Below are 18,582 nucleotides of genomic sequence, written 5' to 3'. Positions count from 1 at the left end.
ACGGTGGAGAGCGCGGAGCGTGTGGATTTGAAGAATATTCTGAGACATTTACACTGGATGGGCTGGAGCTAGAGTGTGTATTGATGCAAATCCTGTTCAGGGGTAGGAGTTCCAGGTCTTTTGCATGTCTGAGACGTTAGCGGGGATACTCCCCCGACCCACACTGCATCAATGTCAACACATGGGAATAACAAAATCACCTAGATATGGCAGAATGACGAAAAAGTCTAGCATCAACAACGTCGACCTCATTCACTACACTGGACGCCTACCCAAGAAACAAGAGCTCCCCAATACACAACTAAACACCACCCACGACAACGCCCCACTCCGTAAACTAAACACATTCATATCATCTCGTCTAGACATGACCCTCTCACCACAATCCAAGTATGCGCATCTTTCCAGCAGCCGCCTCGACCACGCTCGTGGAGCTCACTGCCCCGCCACCTCCTGGGCCTCTCGAGGTAATGGTGACATTAGGTGCGATTGTGATGGAGGTTTCGACATCAGGGAGATTCGTCGAGGTCTCTAAAGTCGGTAGCACGGGCGGCTCGGAGCTGATGGTCACTGTGGTGGTCTTGGTGAGTGTTGGCTCGCACTCATCTGTTTCGGTCTCAGTGATGGTCGTCGTCTTGGTCTTGGTGCTATGACCAGTGTAGGTGCCGTTGTGCCACGGCTTGGTCTTGCTGGTGATGGTGGCAGTGGAAGACGGAGATGTTGAGTCCGTAGATGTGCAACCTGACTCCTGAACAATAGCCCAGCTGGTCGCGCACCAGATTCCGCTGCAACTTTCCGAGCATGGGTAGTCAAGATAGACTGTAGGGATAGGGGTAGGGCAATTGCAGGACTGCGTAATGGTTCCAAGCACAAGACAAGCTGGAATAGGGCAGCTGGCGCAAAGTTCCCGTGTCTGAGTAACAGTTGGACATCCAGTCTGCGTGTGGGAGTAGGTGATGTCGGATGGGAGAGGGATAGAAGCGGTGATCAGGGGCGGGGAGAGAGCCTGGGATCTAGAGGAGTGAATCGTCAGCATGACAAAAACATGGGAACTAATGAGACACCTACAGCCCTGTCACGCCTATGGCAGCAAACATGAGAAAGTGCTTCATGATTCTGTTCAGTGAAAGTTGAACGAGTGACTGATTTGAGACGACTGTCTGGACGTATAGAGTACCGAAAGGGCGAGGGGAGTAGCACATCGGCAGTCAAAGGCGGGCACAATCCTCAACTTATATCTATTCGGCACGCGTGCCCCCTCCATCGTTCAAGGTCGGACTGCAAGGTATCGGGTCGGTTGCATATACCTAATAGCGTGGGTTGGGTGTGCAGTGGCGTGCCGAGCGATGCAGGTTCGCTATCCCAATCCGTCGAGCCAAGACTTGTCTTCTCGTATTCAGGGTCCTTATCAACCGGGGTCGTGTTCAACCATTCTCACGAGCGCCACGTTTTAAGGAAGAGTCATGGGATTGTCTCGTTTTCATGACGAGGTTACGGTTGCGAGTACGGAGGTGGTTGGGAGGGACTTTGGAACTGGAAGGATCGTGGAGTTGACCACTTGACGTGGTACACGAAGTCAACAAATCAATATCTGGGTGGGCGGCTTGGTGAGCAAAATTTATGTTTGCCTCTTCTCAGTACGGCACAAGCCATCGCAGTTGTCATGTAAAAAGGCAGCATGTTTGGGAATTGCACCAACCCTTTGATAGCTGCCAGACAAAGTCCAGTTGAAGACTGTTGAAGAAAATGCGGTATCGCGGCGAATACGCGACATGCTTCATAGCGGTCTCATTGAAGCATCACCTGAGGACACCTGATCCGGGGCACTGCGCTATCTATAGAATTTGGGGTGATAGCGTATTGCCGGCAGATGCTTACTTCTTCACAGGGCGTGGTCACCGCAACGTTGCCTCTTAGAATCAGTCGACATTGTCTGCATGATTCACTGAGTACCTACCCAACAAGTACCAATCTAGCCAATGGGTCAAGGCCAGTACGTACAATATATTTACGCCATGGGGTGCAAGATTATGCGGTAGCGAGCCTTCGGGCTTTTCTACCCTACGTCTTTAGAGTGCCTCGTTGAGTGACCTGAGCGTCCCCAACAAAACAATAGGGAATCGTTCTGGGAATAAGGACATTTGCAGATAATACTCGACCTCTCAAACAACTAACGTTAGTAGCCCTTGAAAACTAACCAACAGGTCTTAAAACAGTCTGTAAATTGGCGAGGAGCGTGCTTCTTCTTCAAGACGCCACCAGCTTGTGCCAGTCTCGAAGGTACCCTTCTGTCCACAATTTGGCTGACAGGGTTTTTTTCTGTACCTATGTAACTGTGATACTTAGACAGGTAATTGTTGGGATACAGGAAATAGTTCTTGGTAAAGCTACACTATGTGATTGGAGAGGTTGTTGCTGTTGTGTGTTTCACCAACTCAGTAAGGTTTGATGTACTATCTACGCATAGTTTTATAATTAACAATCCTGGGTCAAAGTATTTCTAGATTACATTCAATAGAGTCCAGAGGCGCAATTATACTGCTTAGCTTCCCCCTTACATAAAGCCGCCGTCACAAAGCTTGTCCATACTATGGTTTGGTTCTGGCAACCACAGATTCCACGGGTCATGTAGGTAGCGGATTTCAACTCCTCCTTGTGACCTATGTCAAGAGGGAGCACAGTCTGAAGATACAGGGTCAAGTCTAGCCCCATCCAGTTTCCTTCAGTGCTGGTTCATTTCATTGGAGGATGCAGATGTGCTACAGTGGACTCTCTACCTCAAACCCACGGGTCTGCTTTTGCAAGAAAAGCCTGTTTGGAGTAGCTGCTAGCAAATTGCCATCGTAAACATTTTTATATTTATTCAACATCACCAAAAAAGTGTGTTTTGAGTTTGCTATAAAAAGTAGCACGGCTCTGTTCGAAGAGGGTACATGATGGCTCGTGCTGTCCCATTTCCACATACAAACAGGGCTTTTCATCCCATTTCAGTTTGCTCATTTCAAACGTCCGATTGCTAGAACAAGCGTAGTACCTATCGAGCTCAATTCTGCTAGGACTATCAAGGGTTTTGCCAAGACGTCAGTCACATGGAATGCCAAGTGTGGCTGGGGCCTCGGTGTCCACCGTCAAAACTGAAAAGACAAAGCTCGCGAGAACAACCAAACCACACTTCACTTTATTTCTCATCTTCAAAAACCCCAAACTCAACCATGGCCGCCAACTCTTACACGGTAGACTCGGCTGTTCTCGCTGCCTCCATTGGCTCAGCAGTTATCTACCAGGCCATGGTCCGCGCAGCGCCGAGCTTTTCGCGCATGGTCATCAAGACAGCTTCGACAGCCCTCCTATCGATCTTCACCTACCTTCGCGGTGGACCAGCTCTGTTGGTGGGTGCTTTGGCCCTGGGCTCAACAGGTGACGCTTTTCTGGCATGGAACGATGATACATCTTTTCTATTCGGTCTGTTGAGCTTCCTAGTTGCGCACATCCTGTACATTATTCACTTTCTCCACGCCGGTCCAGGTGCGGGGGATATCGTTTCCAAACTCCAAGTGCTGCAAAACGGCGATATATGGCGTCTTGGAACTGCGGGGGCTTTGGGTATGTTGGTTCCCGTTATGATTGTGCAGCTGATGCCCAAGGTCGGCAAAGACCTGCGAGCGCCAGTTGCCGTGTACTCGTTGACAATTCTTGTCATGGTTTTGATGGCGCTCACGTTGGAGAGCAGGGAGATTGTCACCGGAGCGGTCATGTTTGCAAACTCAGACTCGATTCTGGCGGCGGGCAGGTTCTTGGTTCCGGCGACATCTGCACACCAGGGCTGGATGCATCATGCTGTTTGGGTCTTGTACTATGGTGGGCAGTTTCTGATTGCACTGGGAGCCGTTGGAAGAGTTTGAGGATATTCGAATCGCTGCGGATTTTAGAGTTGAGGTTTCACAATGTTGCCAGCCGGAGCAGATAGTCCTCGGGGCTTTTTCTCCATGGCAGGGTGGGGGGTCGGCGAGGCTCTTTCGTTGGTCCAAGGGTGGCAGCGATGATGTCAGTGGCCGCCGTTACACATGTGGGTGGTGGGGAGCTGCAAGAGAGTTGCAGGAAGCTGCAAACCAAGCTGCGTCACTGAACCCTTGGGGAGGAGGACGATCGGAGGCGAAGTGCTATTGCTTCTTGGCATTTGCACACCATGGGTGAATTATCTTACTTTTATCATACATACAAAAGATAAGCCAGTGCAGATAAATGTCAATGTCATACACCGCTAATTTGCAGGATGGCGTTGGTGTGTGGCTGCTGTTGGGTTCCATGGCCTTCGTTATCTCAAACGAAATGCTTGCAGATCAAGATAAGAAGGGACCACAGCCTTGGGATGGCAGAGCATCGTCGATCGTAGAGAGCAAGACCTACCACGACTTGCCTTTGTGCCACAGTGCATGTCATAGAGCAGTGACTGCCTGCGCGCAACCATCCGTGGGACCTTCTTCTTAGTCCGCTTTCACCCAACCATCGTACCTTCCACGGTTTTCCGGGCCCTTGTCTCCAAGCTTTTTCGAGACCAAGAGCCGTCCAGAGTCTTTCTAAATCAACCTAACCACGACAGAATCCTTCGACAAACCATCCGCAACGTCAAGATGGCCGACTCTCGATCTGGGCCCCAGCCTATCCACAGCCGATCTCAAGGTCGCCGCCAGTCTGTTTTGTCAGAGTTCATCCCCGAAAGCCTGCCATACCCCCCTTCATTTCTAGCGACTTCCCCGATTGTTCGCGAAATCTTGGCCAGAGATATTGCCGAGTGCTCCTCGGACGACGACTCCCAAACCCAGGTATCAGACGCCGAATCACAGACAGATGGTCGTCCCGAAGATGCCAAACTCGCCTTCCACCCCAACGGCGTTGCCTACGGGTCTGGCTACTCAACTATAGCTATTCAAGGATTGGACCGGCCCGTTCCCAATCCGCGCGAGGTCGAAGATTCTCTCCAGGCAGAGATAAGTCTCCTACGCGATAATGCTATTCTGCCACCAAAACATCCACGTTCTCAGCGCAACAATGTCTTTTGGCGCCTTTATCGACGACTTTTCAGCACCAAGATCAAGGACCACGAAGACCCGGAGCCCATTTTCCAGGATGCCCCCGTCGTTGAGACAACACCTCTCCTCGGAGGAGGAACACCCGAGGTCGACGAGACCCTGCCGACACCTCCCGCCGAGGAGATTTACGAGCGGTTCGAAGAGGCTGTGGCAGCCCAAGCCATCAAGACGACTTGGCAGAGAGAGACCAAGACATTGGTCCAGTACGCAGCTCCCCTGATTGTGACCTTTCTCTTGCACTACTCGGTCACTATTGGGAGTGTCTTGACGGTGGGACGCTTGGGAATGGTGGAGCTGGCCGCCGTGAATCGTGAGTGCTCCATTCATGCATCGCAGCAATTGCCAGCTTACTAACAGTCACCTCTTTCCAGTGGCTACCATGACGGCAAGCATCACCTGCTACGTTCCTGTTCAGGGCCTCTCCACCTGTCTAGACACGCTTTGCGCCCAGGCGTACGGCTCGGGGCACAAGCACCTTGTTGGCCTCCAAGCCCAACGGATGACGTGGCTTCTCTGGATCCTCATGGTGCCCATTGCTGTGCTGTGGTGGTTTTCGGAGCCTATTTTGTCCGCCATGGTCCCAGATCAGGAAACGGCCTCGCTTGCCGCGCTCTTTTTGCGAGTTCTTATCGTAGGAATGCCCGGGGTCGCAGCCTTGGAGAGCGGTAAAAGATTCGTCCAGTCCCAGGGCTTATTTCATGCCACGACGTATGCCTTGCTCATCGGGGCGCCCGTGAGCTTCGCTCTCAATTACTTGTTTGTCTTCAAGTTTGATTGGCACTTTGCGGGGGCCGCCACAGCGATGGCCATTACCCAGAATCTCTTGCCGCTCTTGTTAGTGGCATACGTGCGGTTTTTGGATGGCTCTCAGTGCTGGAACGGTTTGACGCGCAAGGCCTTTAGCAACTGGGGTGCGTACCTGTTTCTGCTTTCCTGCCCCTTTTGAGGCGCTGACATTTAAAATAGGACCCATGATCAAACTGGCGCTACCTGGTATGATCATGATTGAAGCACAGTTCTCCGTGCTGGAAATCTTGACAATCGCCGCTGGCCAATTTGGGACCGCGCAACTTGCAGCACAGAGCGTGCTTGTCACCGTCACCTCCACCTCATTCAACATTCCATTCCCGTTGGCCATTGCCACATCCACTCGAGTCGCCAATCTCATCGGGGCGCACCTGAGCGACGCTGCCCGGGTTACTGCCAGAGTGGTATGTCCTCCTTTCTGATTAGTACAAGTTTTGTTGCTAAACCTTTGTACAGGCCATTGTCGCAGGATTCATTGTTGGTTGCTTCAACCTGACCGTATTCGTTGTGCTGAACGAGACCATTCCACGCATCTTCACGGAAGATGACGAGGTTGTCGGCATCGCCAAGCGCGTAATTCTTGTCTGTGCTTTAATGCAAATTTTTGATGCCTTGGCTGCTGTGTCTCACGGCATCTTGCGCGGCGTTGGCAGACAGGCCATCGGGGGCTATGCCAACCTGTTTTCGTATTACTTGGTCGCCTTGCCCATCTCGTTGTCGACGGCGTTTGCGCTAGATTGGAAGCTGAGCGGGCTTTGGACAGGACTGACTATGGGGCTTGCTGTGTAAGTGGACGCTGATCTTTTAAGACATTGAAGACAACTAGGAAATGGCATTACTGACAAGGTATTAACCAGTGTGTCGGCACTCGAGCTCCTCTACCTCTACAATGCTGACTGGGAGAGTGCTGTTGCCCAGGCCGAAGAGAGGATGAAGTCTGAGGATGTTTCGAATGAAGCCAAGCTAAGCCCCGCGTGAGGAGGTGCAGAGTGTAGGTGATGCCAACAATATTGAGGGTATCTTCTTGGGCTGGAAAAATATTTGTTTAGTTTTAGATGGGTGCCGGAAGCTGACCTCGTGAGGTTAACGGTGTCACCGACTGGGCAAGGGAAGGCTTTTCGAGACTCTCTACAGCTTGCCATGCTTGATCAACCCCATATATTTGATTATAGACTGCTTTGTTTTTAATCAAATCAGGCACGTACATGCATCGCTGCATCAAACGGTTTGATCCAGGCTAGAGTGAACAGGGTCATGAAAGTCCTCCCGCAAGCAAAACCCAACCCAGATGATGTTTCCATCAAGCCCACGGCCTCGACAGAAATGAAACCGATATATTACCCTACCAACTACTTACCATCCCAGAACCGGCCTCTTTCACCGCCAAGAATGGACACCTTTAAGTGTTATGTTTGCAAGATTGTGCTTAATACATGTTCTGCCGAGACACAATTGCCGAGTTTCTTGAAGCGGCCCGCATTCGGTTTTCCAGATTTGAAAATGAACTGTCTCACATCAATACGATGGTTTCATCGGCCTCTAGTATCTGTCCTGCCAACCCCCTTGCATCAAACACCACATTCCAGTCAACTATCTTAGTGGGCGCGTTGCGGGGAAGGACAACTTTCAATAGAATGCAGGCACCCGCTGTTACAAAACTGTGCGACAATCGCTCGGAACGAAAGCAGTCGCGAACGGAAACAAACTTGGCCGCCACCGAAAACGTTTTAGACTGCTCAGAAAATAATCTCTCACAGGACAACAAATTGTTAAAATGACAGACTATTCATCAGAAGACTTGTCGCCATCGCCAATGCCCACTACTCACGCTCTCACATACACCATGGCGGCGCCTAGTCAGACTTCAGTACTCGACATCAGTGGCCGCTGGCGCTTCAACCGAAAGCTCTCTGATAACATGAAGGAGGCATACAAGATGGTACGACTTTCGTTGCTGAGGCATCGTTTTGTCGTGTTGCTAACATGGAGCAGCAAGGGACATCTTTCTGGACTCGAAAGCTCCTCTCCTTCATGACCATTGAGCAGGAATACATCAAGCACCCTTACTGCTTACCCTTCTCCGACGATGTGGTCTTTAGCTTTCAACAGACCGTCCGCCGCCCCTGGTTTGGTGGCTGCAGGTTCAACATTCCCATGAACGACAACATGTACATCTTGGACAACGAGGACCGAGCCGTCGTTCTTCCCGCGCCACTAGGGCCGGTGCGTGTACGATGTCGGTATGATTTTGTCAACAGAACACCAACGTACACAAAAGTGGAGAAAATGACAACGGAAAAGAATGGTGCTCAGATCGGACAGATGGCGTTTGAGTCGCGAATGGAGACGGATCCTGATGTCGGCCTACCGGAACGGGCCGTCATGATTGAGGTGATGGAGAGTTTGAGTCAGTTGGGCAAGGGCGCTGGATGGAGGTCGACTGTCGAATGGGGCTTCGAGGTGATTGCTGGGGAGAAAAGGCTGGTCAAGTGGGCCGTAACCGTGAAGGGGAGCCAAGTAGCCAAGGTGAAGATGGTGTACGACTATGTTGGGGAGCCTATTGCACGCTCTGGCCGTGGCCATGTGTAAACACACTATACTGTTTTGTTGCAGGATGATTCCTGGGAGATAATAATACCCGCTGGTGGCTGGGTCAAAAGAGTATAGAATAGCATGTCCAAGTGGGCTGGCAATGTCAACAATGGCTCAAATACTGTTTATCTGTTAGGTGGTCTTCACATGCAACCAACAGGTATTCCCCACCTGAGAGGATTTGGCAAGCCAATCCCCAGGTTCTTGGCTTGACCCCGGAATTTCTCGGGCGCAAAAAACAGAAGCTATTGAAACCCAGCATTGCGATAATCGCGGGGCATGGTGTGATGTTTCTCTGTCAAAAGGGACACGCTAACCATCTGTCTAAACTGCAGCGTGTCTTGACAGCTCCACGGGCGTGGGAGACTCTGCAGTGGGACGTTGAGAAAGCACTTCCAGCGCCGCGGTTCGGGACAAGAGCTGGACCCCCACTCTCTCATGCCCAATGACGCCAAAAAATGCTTAGCTCGACCCTGTGTCGGAAAACCGTTCATGTCCATTGGCCAATACCAGGTGCTGCACAGGCCACCGACTCACGTGCCTATCATTGGGAAAAAACGACGTGGAAAATCAGATGGCTCAAAAACACTGTGAGACTGTCTGATACCTAGTGCCGTGGAACGAATAACAGGAGAATGAGACATCGCTGAAGCCACCTGCCACAGCTTCGGGAGCCCAACTGCTTGACTGTTGGTTTTGCAAGCACCAAAAAGAAAAAAAAAAAAACACTGGAATACCTGGTACCTTAGGCACCCCACACTGTTTCTAGATAACAGTAGCGCATGCTGTAGCGCTTCCCCGGGGACATGGCTCACCTGGTTGTGCCTGCCACTCCGGGTGCTTGGCTCCCCGGGAGCAGCTTATCTGTACGTAATCAGAGGGTACCTCGGGCAGGATGCAGCTTCCTACATGGCTTAAATCCCACCCTGATCCTTTCGTCGTCTCTTTTTTTGTGTTTGACAAGGCTCACGTTTCTCCTGCCGTCTGCAAAATTCTGCGTCTTGCGCCAGCTGTTGTTTGTTTAGCCGTCCGACCCCCGAACCCATCTCGGCCCGGCCCCGCAAGAGCCCTAAAAACTACCCGCCAATGAGCCCACAAGCCGCCACCGGCGCCGCCGCCGTTGTGGCCGCCCCCGAGATACGGGCGTCGTCCGGCAACGACTCTGACGATGCCGATGGGCTCCTCGAGGCCATGGGCTACAAGGCCGAGTTGGTGCGCACTCGTTCCACTTGGCATGTCGCCTTCATGTCCTTTGTGCTCGCCTCGATCCCCTACGGTCTCGCTACGACGCTCTACTATCCGCTCCAGGGCGGCGGCCCGGCCGTTGTCATTTGGGGCTGGGTCATTGTCTCCCTGATCATTCTCTGTGTCGCCGCTTCGCTGGGAGAAATCACAAGCGTGTATCCCACCGCCGGAGGTGTCTACTACCAGACCTTTATGCTTGCGCCCGCAAAGATTCGCAGGCTCAGCGCCTACATATGCGGCTGGTGCTATGTCGTCGGCAACATCACCATCACTCTTGCTGTGCAGTTCGGAACCACCTTGTTTTATGTTGCCTGCGTCAATGTCTTCACCAACTCCGAGGGCGAGGAGATCTGGGGCGCCGAGACATACCAGATCTGGCTGACCTTTTTGGCCATCACTTTGCTGTGCAATGCCATCTCGGCCTTTGGCAACCGTCACTTGCCCCTCCTCGATGTGAGTCTCGCATCCCGTGTCTTGCTTGTCTGTCGCTAACCTTCTTGCTGTTCTACAGACCTTTGCCGTGTTCTGGACCTTCGCCGGCATCCTTGCCATCCTCATTACCGTCCTCGCCGTTGCCAAGGAAGGCCGCCGCTCCGCCGAATACGCCTTCACCCACTTTGAGCCCACCTCCGGCTGGCCTGCCGGCTGGTCGTTCATGGTCGGCCTCCTTCACGCCGGGTATGCCACCTCGTCTACCGGTATGGTCATCTCCATGTGCGAGGAGGTCCAGCATCCCGCCACTCAGGTCCCCAAGGCCATGGTTATTACCATCCTCATCAACACCATTGGCGGGCTCCTGTTCCTCGTGCCGCTCATGTTTGTTCTTCCCGACCTGGCGTTGATGGTGCAGTTGGCACAGCCTGTCCCGGCCATCCTCAAATCTGCCGTTGGCTCCGAAGGGGGTGCCTTTGCCCTCCTGGTTCCCATCATGGTTTTGGGTATCCTTTGCGGTACCGCCTGCACAACCGCTGCTTCGCGCTGCACGTGGGCCTTTGCTCGCGACGGTGCCATCCCCGGTTCCAAGTGGTGGAAGGTGGTCAATACCAAGCTGGATGTTCCCCTCAACGCCATGATGTTGTCCATGGCGATTCAGATCATTCTGGGTGCCATCTACTTTGGATCTCCTGTAGCGTTCAACGCCTTTTCCGGCGTGGGTGTCATTTCCCTGACCCTCTCGTATGCCGCCCCTATCGCCGTGTCCATGCTCGAGGGCAGAGCCCAGGTGAGGGGCGGCAAGTTCTTCTTGGGCAAGTTTGGCTGGCTCTGCAACATCATTGCTCTGGGTATGTTTCCCCTTGGCAGCACCTGACTTCTCCTCGGTTTTCCACATGCTAATCATCTCTGCAGCCTGGTCCGCCCTCGCCCTTCCGCTCTTTTGCATGCCTGCCCTGCTTCCTGTCACTCCCGAGACGGTCAACTATGCTCCTGCTGTCTTGGTCGGCTTCGTGGCCATCGCGGCTGCGTGGTACGCCGTCTGGGGTCACAAGAACTACCGCGGCCCCCCTACCGAGTCCCTTGGTGTCCAGCCCGTGTCTCGGGATGGCGGTGTCGTTCCGGGCTTGTCTTCTGGTCCTCAGCAAGCGTCTGAGCCATCCATCAAGAAGGACTAAGTCCTTCGGCTTTGGAGACCAAGTCGATATTCCGTGTGCATGTTTATTCAACGTAACGTATAGTCGCCGGGCGTTTTGGGTGTGTGTGCAATGTTTCAAGTGAGTGCAACTGAGGCTCAACAGATACTAATGATCATGATGGTTGGATACCCTAAGGAGATGACGGGATGCTTTTATGGATGCGAGCGAGTCAATCTGTTTTCAACAAATACCCCGTGTCCGTTTTGGGCGATGCCACGACGGAGACCAGTTGCTGCGGTGGCAAGAGGAAGAGAGGGAGGAAGAGGCGGAGGCGTGCTTTCAACTCAACTGATACCCCTTTTATAGATTTTTCTTCAGCACATGTGATGGGATGGAAGACATATAGTATGGTAGTTACCTAATTAGTCACAAATATAAAATACAGAACAGGTCAAAAGACCATCTGGCCTGGAAAAACACATTTTATTATGCTGAACCCCCTGTTCACTGTGCAGAGAGCTATTTCGCCTCCCGGCCAATAGGTATCAAATTATCCAATGAAACATGCATCTGTCTGTATCTACCCAATGACCCCTACTGCTGGGACTGCTTGTCTGACAACCTGGTGTTCTTCCAGAACCATGTCAATATCCAGCCGCAGCCTATCATAACCATGCTAATAATCAACAAGACTTGCTGCGCGTCGTGATAGGCCCATGAGATGCCGAGACGGATGGGTGTGCCTTTGCGGTAGCCGAGCTGCGTGTACATGCTTCCAGAGATGCTGGTGACTTGCATGTCGGTCAGCTGGGGAAGCCTGTCCCGGATGGCCCCGGGGAACACGTTGGTCCAAACGGCCGACGCAACAGTGGAGCCAACTGCCGTGCCTACACTACCAAAGAGGTCCAGGATGGCGAGGATGGCAGCCATCTGGTTGTGGGTGACCTGGCTCATCATGGCGAGCTCGGATGCGACAACCAAGGGCCCGGCGGCAAACGAAGCAAAGATTTGCGTCATGACAATGTAGCCAATGTTGACGTCGGGGCGGCGGAACTCAATCATCAGGCCGATGCCGAGGAGCATTAGCGGCAGCGAGTAGTAGACGGCAACCCACTTGAAGCGACGAGTCTTTCGAATGGCCCATCCGAGGGGGATGGAGGCGAAGCACATGCCGGTGCGGTAAATGTTGGAGATGTACGTGGCCTCGGTCACGGTGGTGTTCCAGGCGACCATGCACATGGACGAGAAGAAGTTGCCCCAGACCATGGCGCTGGCAAAGATGAGGGTGAGCATGATGCCGGCCAGGAGAACGTTGGGGTGGCGGAGGAGGTGGGCAGGGACAAAGTTGACAGGGGCGAGCCACTTCTCATAGGCAACAAAGCCGGCCACGAGGAGACCGCCAAAGATGAGAAGGCAGATGATGAGCGGTGAGCGCCATTCGTCGGCTTGATACTTGTAGATGGCAATGGGAACAAGGAACATGGAGAGACCGACGCCGAGGATAAAGATGCCGAGGAGATCCATCTGAATCACAGCCTCCTTGACGCGGGTAAAGGTAATCTTTCCAAACTGGCGCGGCTGGATGAGACCCATCTTTTCAGCACGGTGCTGGTTGTAAATAAAGATGAGAATCAAGGGGGTGACAATCACAGGCGTGACGATGGCCCACATGCCCATGCCCCATCTCCAGCCAGGACCTCCGTTCATGATGAATCTGTCGGCGATGGGACCGCCGGCCCAGGTCGTCACAATGTAGGGGGAGGTGGCGTAGGCGAGCATCAGACCTCTGTTCTTCAAGCTGGTCGTGTCGGAAACGAAGACGGTGATGCAGTAGCTGATGCCCTGCGCACTATTGGTGGTCACGATGCCGGTCAGTTTCTCAAGATCCAGGTAAAACTCGACTTTGTACCATGCCTGAACTTACCCAACGGTGGAAAACACATAGGCGGCCGCGTACTGCGTAACATTCTTGCACGCAGCCATCATGACGAAGCCAATCGTCCAGATGAGGAGCATGAGAGCCATGCCCTGCGGCCGACCCCAAATGTCAAGAATCTTGGCCAGGGGCAGCTTGGAGACGCCACCAAGAATGCTTGAGACAATGTACACCACGGGAGTCAGACTGTGTGAAGAGAAGGTGCTGGTAACGAAGGGGCTGTACGCCCTGGCGCACACCTCCTGCAGCGACGTGACAAAGTAGATGAGCCAGATGCTGTCGAATACACCGGTTAGCGTCCCATCCTCAAGCTGTCTGTTCAACTGCCTTCTTACAAGACATAGGCTCCAATGAGGTGCGACTTTGGCCAGACGAGCTGCGCGGCCTCGATGGCTTGCACACCAGCCTGAGCATCGCTGGAGATGGCGTCTTTCTCTAGGTCCGCAGAGCTGTGTCCTCTCTCTTCGACGACGGGACTAACGCCCTCATCCGCCGACAAGCTGGCTGGCTGCTTCTCCGTGGCCATGGCTGCGGCAGTGGACGGTGGTGACAGAGGAAGAAACGATATATGCCAAGAATGGCAAGACGGAACACAGCAAGGCAAGCAGCAAAACAGGCGAGAGACGTGGGTGATGTTTTATTAACGAGTTAATTCCCTTTTGCACCTCTCTACCACCCAAACAGACCCATCAATCGCAGCCATGCACACTCCCACACTATCACACTCCCACACTCCCACACTCCCAACTCACACACTCCCAAAACCAGCTTGCGAGAATTTCCGGATCCTCGGCGGGCGGATGGGGCGACCTGGTTCCACAGTCACCCACCCCCAAGCCCGTCCTTCACCGGGACGAGGACGAGAGAGGGGTCGAGCCCGGCAAATTCTGCATCCCGATTCGAAGAAAAAAAATTGGCCACGGCCAACAGACAGGGGTTCGATCTAATCTCCATTATCTGATCATCTGATTGCCAAGGCCCATGCATGCACGGCCTCGACGGGGCTATTGGCGATAGCGCCGCAAGCTCTGCACTGCGATGCGAGACCGGACAGCCCTTGTCGCCGCCCAGCAGGGCCTCCGTTGCAGACACACCCGCCCACCAGGAACCGAGGCTACCCACCCCATTCGATGTCACCCTATAAAGAGCTCTGCAAGAGCTGAGCTCGGGGGAAAGCGATCGCCCGCCCTGATCTTGTTGTTCTCTGCCTCCCACCAGCTACTACCTACTCAGCAACCGTCGAGACCCATCCTTCTGCCAAAATGAAGTACATCACCGCTCTCCTCGCTGCCGCCGTTGCCGGTGTTGTTGCCCACGAGGGTCACGACCACACCACCCTCGGTGACTACGTTCCCGAGTGCTCGCTCAAGTGCCTCAGCGACGCCCGCAAGAGCGCCACCACCTGCAAGGACGACACCGAGCTCGAGTGCTTCTGCATTCTCGAAAACTACCGTGCCATCTACGATGCCAGCGTTGCCTGCGTCATGGTTGCCTGCGGTCAGGACGTTGCTGTCGGTATGTTTTACCGCCCTGTTTGGCTCTGAGTGCTTGCTGACCATCAATCTCTCCGCAGCTGAGGTCCTTCCCTCTGTCATCTCCATGTGCGACGAGGTTGCTCCCATGAGCACCACCATCGGCGGCGGCACCCTGGAGCTCCCCACCGACTCTGCTTCGTCCAGCGCTGGTCCTGCTGCCACCCCTACCACGACCGACGATGCCGCCCCTGCCGAGACCAGCGCTCCCGGCTCTGGCGCCGCCGGCCTCACCGCCGGCCTCGTCGGTGCCGCTCTCCCCTTGGCCATGGTCGCCCTCCTCTGAATAACGCGGACGGAGTGATCCTTGTATATTTTGATACCCGTGAGGTTGCCGGACAGGGGCAGCCCAGCCGGGTGGGTTAATGTATAATATGACACGAATGAAACCTTGACGAATCGTAATGAAGCTTCATGGCCAAAAATTTGTTCCCCAGTGCATCGTCTCAGCCTGTCCCGTGTTTGCGCTGTGCATATCCAGCTTTGGATAGTGACGTGAGCCAGGATGGTGATATGATTCAACAAGAGGTGGGAGCGGTGAATGAACATGACGAAAGAAAGCACCGGAGACACGCATGTGCGAGAATGCGCACCAGGGCTGTCATGGTAGGCCTCAACTTGTGCAACCTGAATCCGAGTGTTTGCTGAGCGGAAGCAGTGAGGCCTACAACCATCACGAGAGGCCGAGTCAAACTGAGACTGGAAGGGAGGGAACGGGAGGGAATGGACACACGAGTATATGTTGGCGTCACCGGCAAGGAAAAGATAGAGATGTTAAACGCATATTCTCATCGTTCCAGCTCGCCACCGTTGTTTCCAAGCAGCAGCAAAGTGATATTGACACCGACACGATGGCGACTCCATATTCAGGACCCAAAAACTCTCTTCAAGCCAGCAAACCAGTCGTGGTCGGTGTGTACGGCATCCCTGGCTGTGGCAAGTCGTCCATGCTAGTCGAGTTGAAGAACAGGCTGGGCGAGGAGCAATTCAGCTTTCATGAAGGCTCCCAAGCTATTGCCTCTCTGCTTCCAGGAGGCCTTGCCGCTTTCCACCAGGCCAGCCAGGACGAGAAAGCGCGCTATCGTGAACTTGCGATCAATGCCATTGCAAATGAGGCCACCAAGAACCAAAAGGTTGCCGTTGTTGCCGGTCATTTTATGTTTTGGTCCGAGAAAGACCAGCAGTACCATAGGGTCTGCACCAAGGCCGACCTCGAAACCTATACCCACGTCATCTACCTCGACACGGCGGCAGATATCGTTTCGCTGCGCCGTCAAGACGACAAGGGGAGAGAGCGGCCCACAATAACTCCGGCTCGCTTGGACGACTGGGCCAAAACGGAAAAGAGGGAGCTCCAGCGGCTGTGTCGTAGCAGCGGCATCCTGTTCATTGCGTTGTCTGAAGCAGAAAGGGGGGCTCTGTCGGTGAGGATAATCAACCTTCTTCTGGACTTTCAGCACCATTGCTCCCAACACAACCTACGGCTTGTGCAGAATCGCCTAGACAGCATCAGCCTCAGGTCGGGCTTCACGATGGATTGCAAGCAGCCGTGCACAATGCTGGTATTGGATGCCGATAAAACATTGGCTACTCAGGATACGGGCAAGCTTTTTTGGGAGGTGATGCTGAAGAAGAATCTACTCGATCCGAGCTCGTTGGAAGGAAAGTGCGAAGATCCTTTGACCACGCTCTTCAGCAGCCAGCTGGGATACTCGTACACAGCCTTTCGCCAGGCAACATTGCTCTATGAACAATACTCCGATGAGCAGGTCTTTGAGGGGGTTTGCCGGAACATAGCGTCCCTGGTAAAGATGCATCCAGCAATGGTTTCCCTGCTGCAAACAGCTGAGCGCAAGAGGAATGTCTCAGCAGTGGTGGTAACGTGCGGTCTGCGGCGTGTTTGGGAGATCGTCCTGGACAATCACGGGTTGATGGGGACAGTCAAAGTCATTGGCGGAGGGCGCATTTCGGACGGGTTTGTGGTCACAGCCCAAGTCAAGGCGTCGCTGGTTGAGCGGTTGCAAAACATGTATGGCCTCTATGTGTGGGCCTTTGGAGATAGCCCTTTGGACATTCCCATGTTGCGCGCAGCGGACGAGGCTATTGTAGTGGTAGGAGAGCAATATGTGCAGAGCAGAAGCATGGAAACGCACTTGCTCCAGGCCATCGACTCGGGTAACTTTTGTCCGCGACAAGTCTTGCTACCAGAGACTGCAGCACCGCGCCTGGATGTTGAAAGACTTCCCCTTGTCAATATCGAGAGCTCCGAATTTCTTTTCGAAATATCCCGTCAACGTGACCACCGACGTCAGCCAACTGCCGAACACCACATCGTTCATGCCACAGGCAGAGCTGCTGCCAAGCTTCTGACAACAGCCACGCGTGACGCAAGAGTTTCGGGGCCGGCACTGCGGGAGGCACATCGACTCGTGGGGCGGTATCTTGCAACAGAGCTATTGCCGGATGTCGTTGGCACTGAGGAGTACGAGATTCCGCACGTTCAGGGGCATCAGACACTTGGCCATCGCGTAAAGAACGAGAAGAAGACAGCGATTGTGCCCCTTATGCGCGGGGGCGAGCCCATGGCATTCGGTATCAGTGATGTGCTTCCGCTTGCCAATTTTTCTCCATGCCAAAAGGCCAGAAGACGTCGAAGCGCGTCACTTGTTGGGGCTCGAGACGGTACTGCTGGTCGACTCGGTGGTCAACACTGGCAAAAGCATTGTCGAGTTTGTGCGACACATTCGCGGCCTGAATTCCAGAGTAGGTATTGTGGTGATGGCTGGGGTTGTCCAGGCCAAGGCGGTTGCTGCCGGTCCTGAGGGAGTCCTCCACCAACTGCATCAAGCTGAGCCGAAGGTGGACGTTGTGGCCCTTCGGCTATCCGACAACAAGTTCACGGGGAAAGGGGTGACTGACACGGGGGCGCGCCTGTTCAACACGACCGAGTTAGAATAGAGGCAGGAAATGGGAAAACGGGGGACGTACCTCTGGTGTTGGTCGCTGTAATGATCTGTTGTTGCATTGGGATGGAATTGGAGGTGACAAAATTGGACATGTCGGTGCGTGGGGTCGTACAAGCAGTGTCCGTCAAGGTGCCTGTTGGAGAACAAAGTGGGGGTACTCTAAGCTCCAAGCTCTGGAGCTGAGCATTCTTCAATTTGCACTTGTACACCTGATCAGCATAAGAAATGCCTCTGTCAACTCGATTTATTGAATCATTATTTACTTGTCGTTACTGTCGCAGTGCCTGATAGCGTGGCTGATCGTTCCCAACGTCACCAGCGGTACTTGACATGATGCTTCACTCCCAGGCACCGCAGGCTTCGAGCCAAACGTTTGTGTCATCTCCTTGCTAATGTTTGGACACTCGACACAGACTACTCATCTATCTGCCTGCAAAAAGCTGTCAGCCTTTCAAGATACAAGCTCGCCGCGCCCAGAGCGATGCCCTGCTCAACGACCTCGCGTAATTCTTCCCATCTCGCGTCAGCGTAGCAGCAGCGATGGATCTGACACCGGCTCTGAACGCGACCTGGTTTGCTGGCTGGCTTTGCGGCGTGTCCTGGTGTTCATCTTGGCCCAAGACTCCTGTCATTGGACGCGCCAATCGATGAACTGTTGGCTTGCTGCGGAAGTTGGCTCGCTGCGGAAGTTGGCTCGCTGCGGAAGTTGGCTCGCTGCGGAAGTTGGCTCGCTGCGGAAGCACAAAGCCAGGACATTGCCTATCATCACCACACGGGCTTGCGGCTTTTCGCCATGCTCAGTGGAGCAACACATCCCGCCACCTGATGTCCTTGACTATCGCC

General features: G+C 53.7%; 8 protein-coding genes across 8 annotated transcripts; 6 read left to right on the top strand and 2 right to left on the bottom strand.

Annotated features, from left to right (window-relative positions):
• Positions 1 to 376: 376 nt before the first annotated feature.
• On the bottom strand, positions 377 to 1,522 carry QC763_700080 (uncharacterized protein; the record flags this gene model as incomplete). The annotated part of the gene is made up of 2 exons (XM_062915016.1): positions 1,069 to 1,522; positions 377 to 1,013 (listed from the first exon to the last, which is right to left on the bottom strand). The coding sequence occupies exons 1-2, from the start codon at positions 1,200 to 1,202 to the stop codon at positions 377 to 379; spliced, it is 771 nt and encodes a 256-aa protein (XP_062762354.1). The 5' UTR covers positions 1,203 to 1,522.
• A 1,567-nt stretch (positions 1,523 to 3,089) lies between these two features.
• Positions 3,090 to 3,902, top strand: QC763_700090 (uncharacterized protein; the record flags this gene model as incomplete). Its single annotated transcript, XM_062915017.1, has 1 exon — positions 3,090 to 3,902. One exon carries the CDS (start codon positions 3,090 to 3,092, stop codon positions 3,900 to 3,902), a length of 813 nt encoding a protein of 270 aa, XP_062762353.1.
• Positions 3,903 to 4,631: 729 nt separating this feature from the next.
• On the top strand, positions 4,632 to 7,229 carry QC763_700100 (uncharacterized protein; the record flags this gene model as incomplete). The annotated part of the gene is made up of 5 exons (XM_062915018.1): positions 4,632 to 5,400; positions 5,462 to 6,001; positions 6,057 to 6,301; positions 6,354 to 6,682; positions 6,755 to 7,229. The coding sequence occupies 5 exons, from the start codon at positions 4,632 to 4,634 to the stop codon at positions 6,873 to 6,875; spliced, it is 2,004 nt and encodes a 667-aa protein (XP_062762352.1). The 3' UTR covers positions 6,876 to 7,229.
• A 223-nt stretch (positions 7,230 to 7,452) lies between these two features.
• On the top strand, positions 7,453 to 8,592 carry QC763_700105 (uncharacterized protein). The gene is made up of 2 exons (XM_062915019.1): positions 7,453 to 7,836; positions 7,890 to 8,592. Exons 1-2 carry the CDS (start codon positions 7,672 to 7,674, stop codon positions 8,484 to 8,486), a joined length of 762 nt encoding a protein of 253 aa, XP_062762351.1. The 5' UTR covers positions 7,453 to 7,671; the 3' UTR covers positions 8,487 to 8,592.
• Positions 8,593 to 9,108: 516 nt separating this feature from the next.
• On the top strand, positions 9,109 to 11,783 carry QC763_700110 (uncharacterized protein). Its single transcript, XM_062915020.1, has 3 exons — positions 9,109 to 10,187; positions 10,246 to 11,017; positions 11,082 to 11,783. The coding sequence occupies exons 1-3, from the start codon at positions 9,576 to 9,578 to the stop codon at positions 11,342 to 11,344; spliced, it is 1,647 nt and encodes a 548-aa protein (XP_062762350.1). The 5' UTR covers positions 9,109 to 9,575; the 3' UTR covers positions 11,345 to 11,783.
• A 116-nt stretch (positions 11,784 to 11,899) lies between these two features.
• On the bottom strand, positions 11,900 to 17,814 carry QC763_700120 (uncharacterized protein; the record flags this gene model as incomplete). Its single annotated transcript, XM_062915021.1, is given in 5 exon segments — positions 11,900 to 13,154; positions 13,230 to 13,517; positions 13,577 to 13,981; positions 13,990 to 17,704; positions 17,762 to 17,814. Coding segments are annotated over 3 exon segments (1,734 nt in total). The 5' UTR covers positions 13,768 to 13,981; positions 13,990 to 17,704; positions 17,762 to 17,814.
• QC763_700130 (uncharacterized protein) lies at positions 13,237 to 15,059 on the top strand (the record flags this gene model as incomplete). Its single annotated transcript, XM_062915022.1, has 2 exons — positions 13,237 to 14,756; positions 14,815 to 15,059. Exons 1-2 carry the CDS (start codon positions 14,504 to 14,506, stop codon positions 15,057 to 15,059), a joined length of 498 nt encoding a protein of 165 aa, XP_062762349.1. The 5' UTR covers positions 13,237 to 14,503.
• On the top strand, positions 15,188 to 17,731 carry QC763_700140 (uncharacterized protein; the record flags this gene model as incomplete). The annotated part of the gene is given in 3 exon segments (XM_062915023.1): positions 15,188 to 15,379; positions 15,436 to 17,365; positions 17,373 to 17,731. Coding segments are annotated over 3 exon segments (2,481 nt in total).
• Positions 17,815 to 18,582: the final 768 nt, after the last annotated feature.

This window comes from Podospora pseudopauciseta (genome assembly GCF_035222475.1).
Source record: "Podospora pseudopauciseta strain CBS 411.78 chromosome 7 map unlocalized CBS411.78m_7, whole genome shotgun sequence".
NCBI lineage: Eukaryota > Fungi > Ascomycota > Sordariomycetes > Sordariales > Podosporaceae > Podospora > Podospora pseudopauciseta.
The sequence above is the reverse complement of the archived record's forward strand: the minus strand, read 5'-3'. Positions and strand labels throughout refer to the sequence as shown.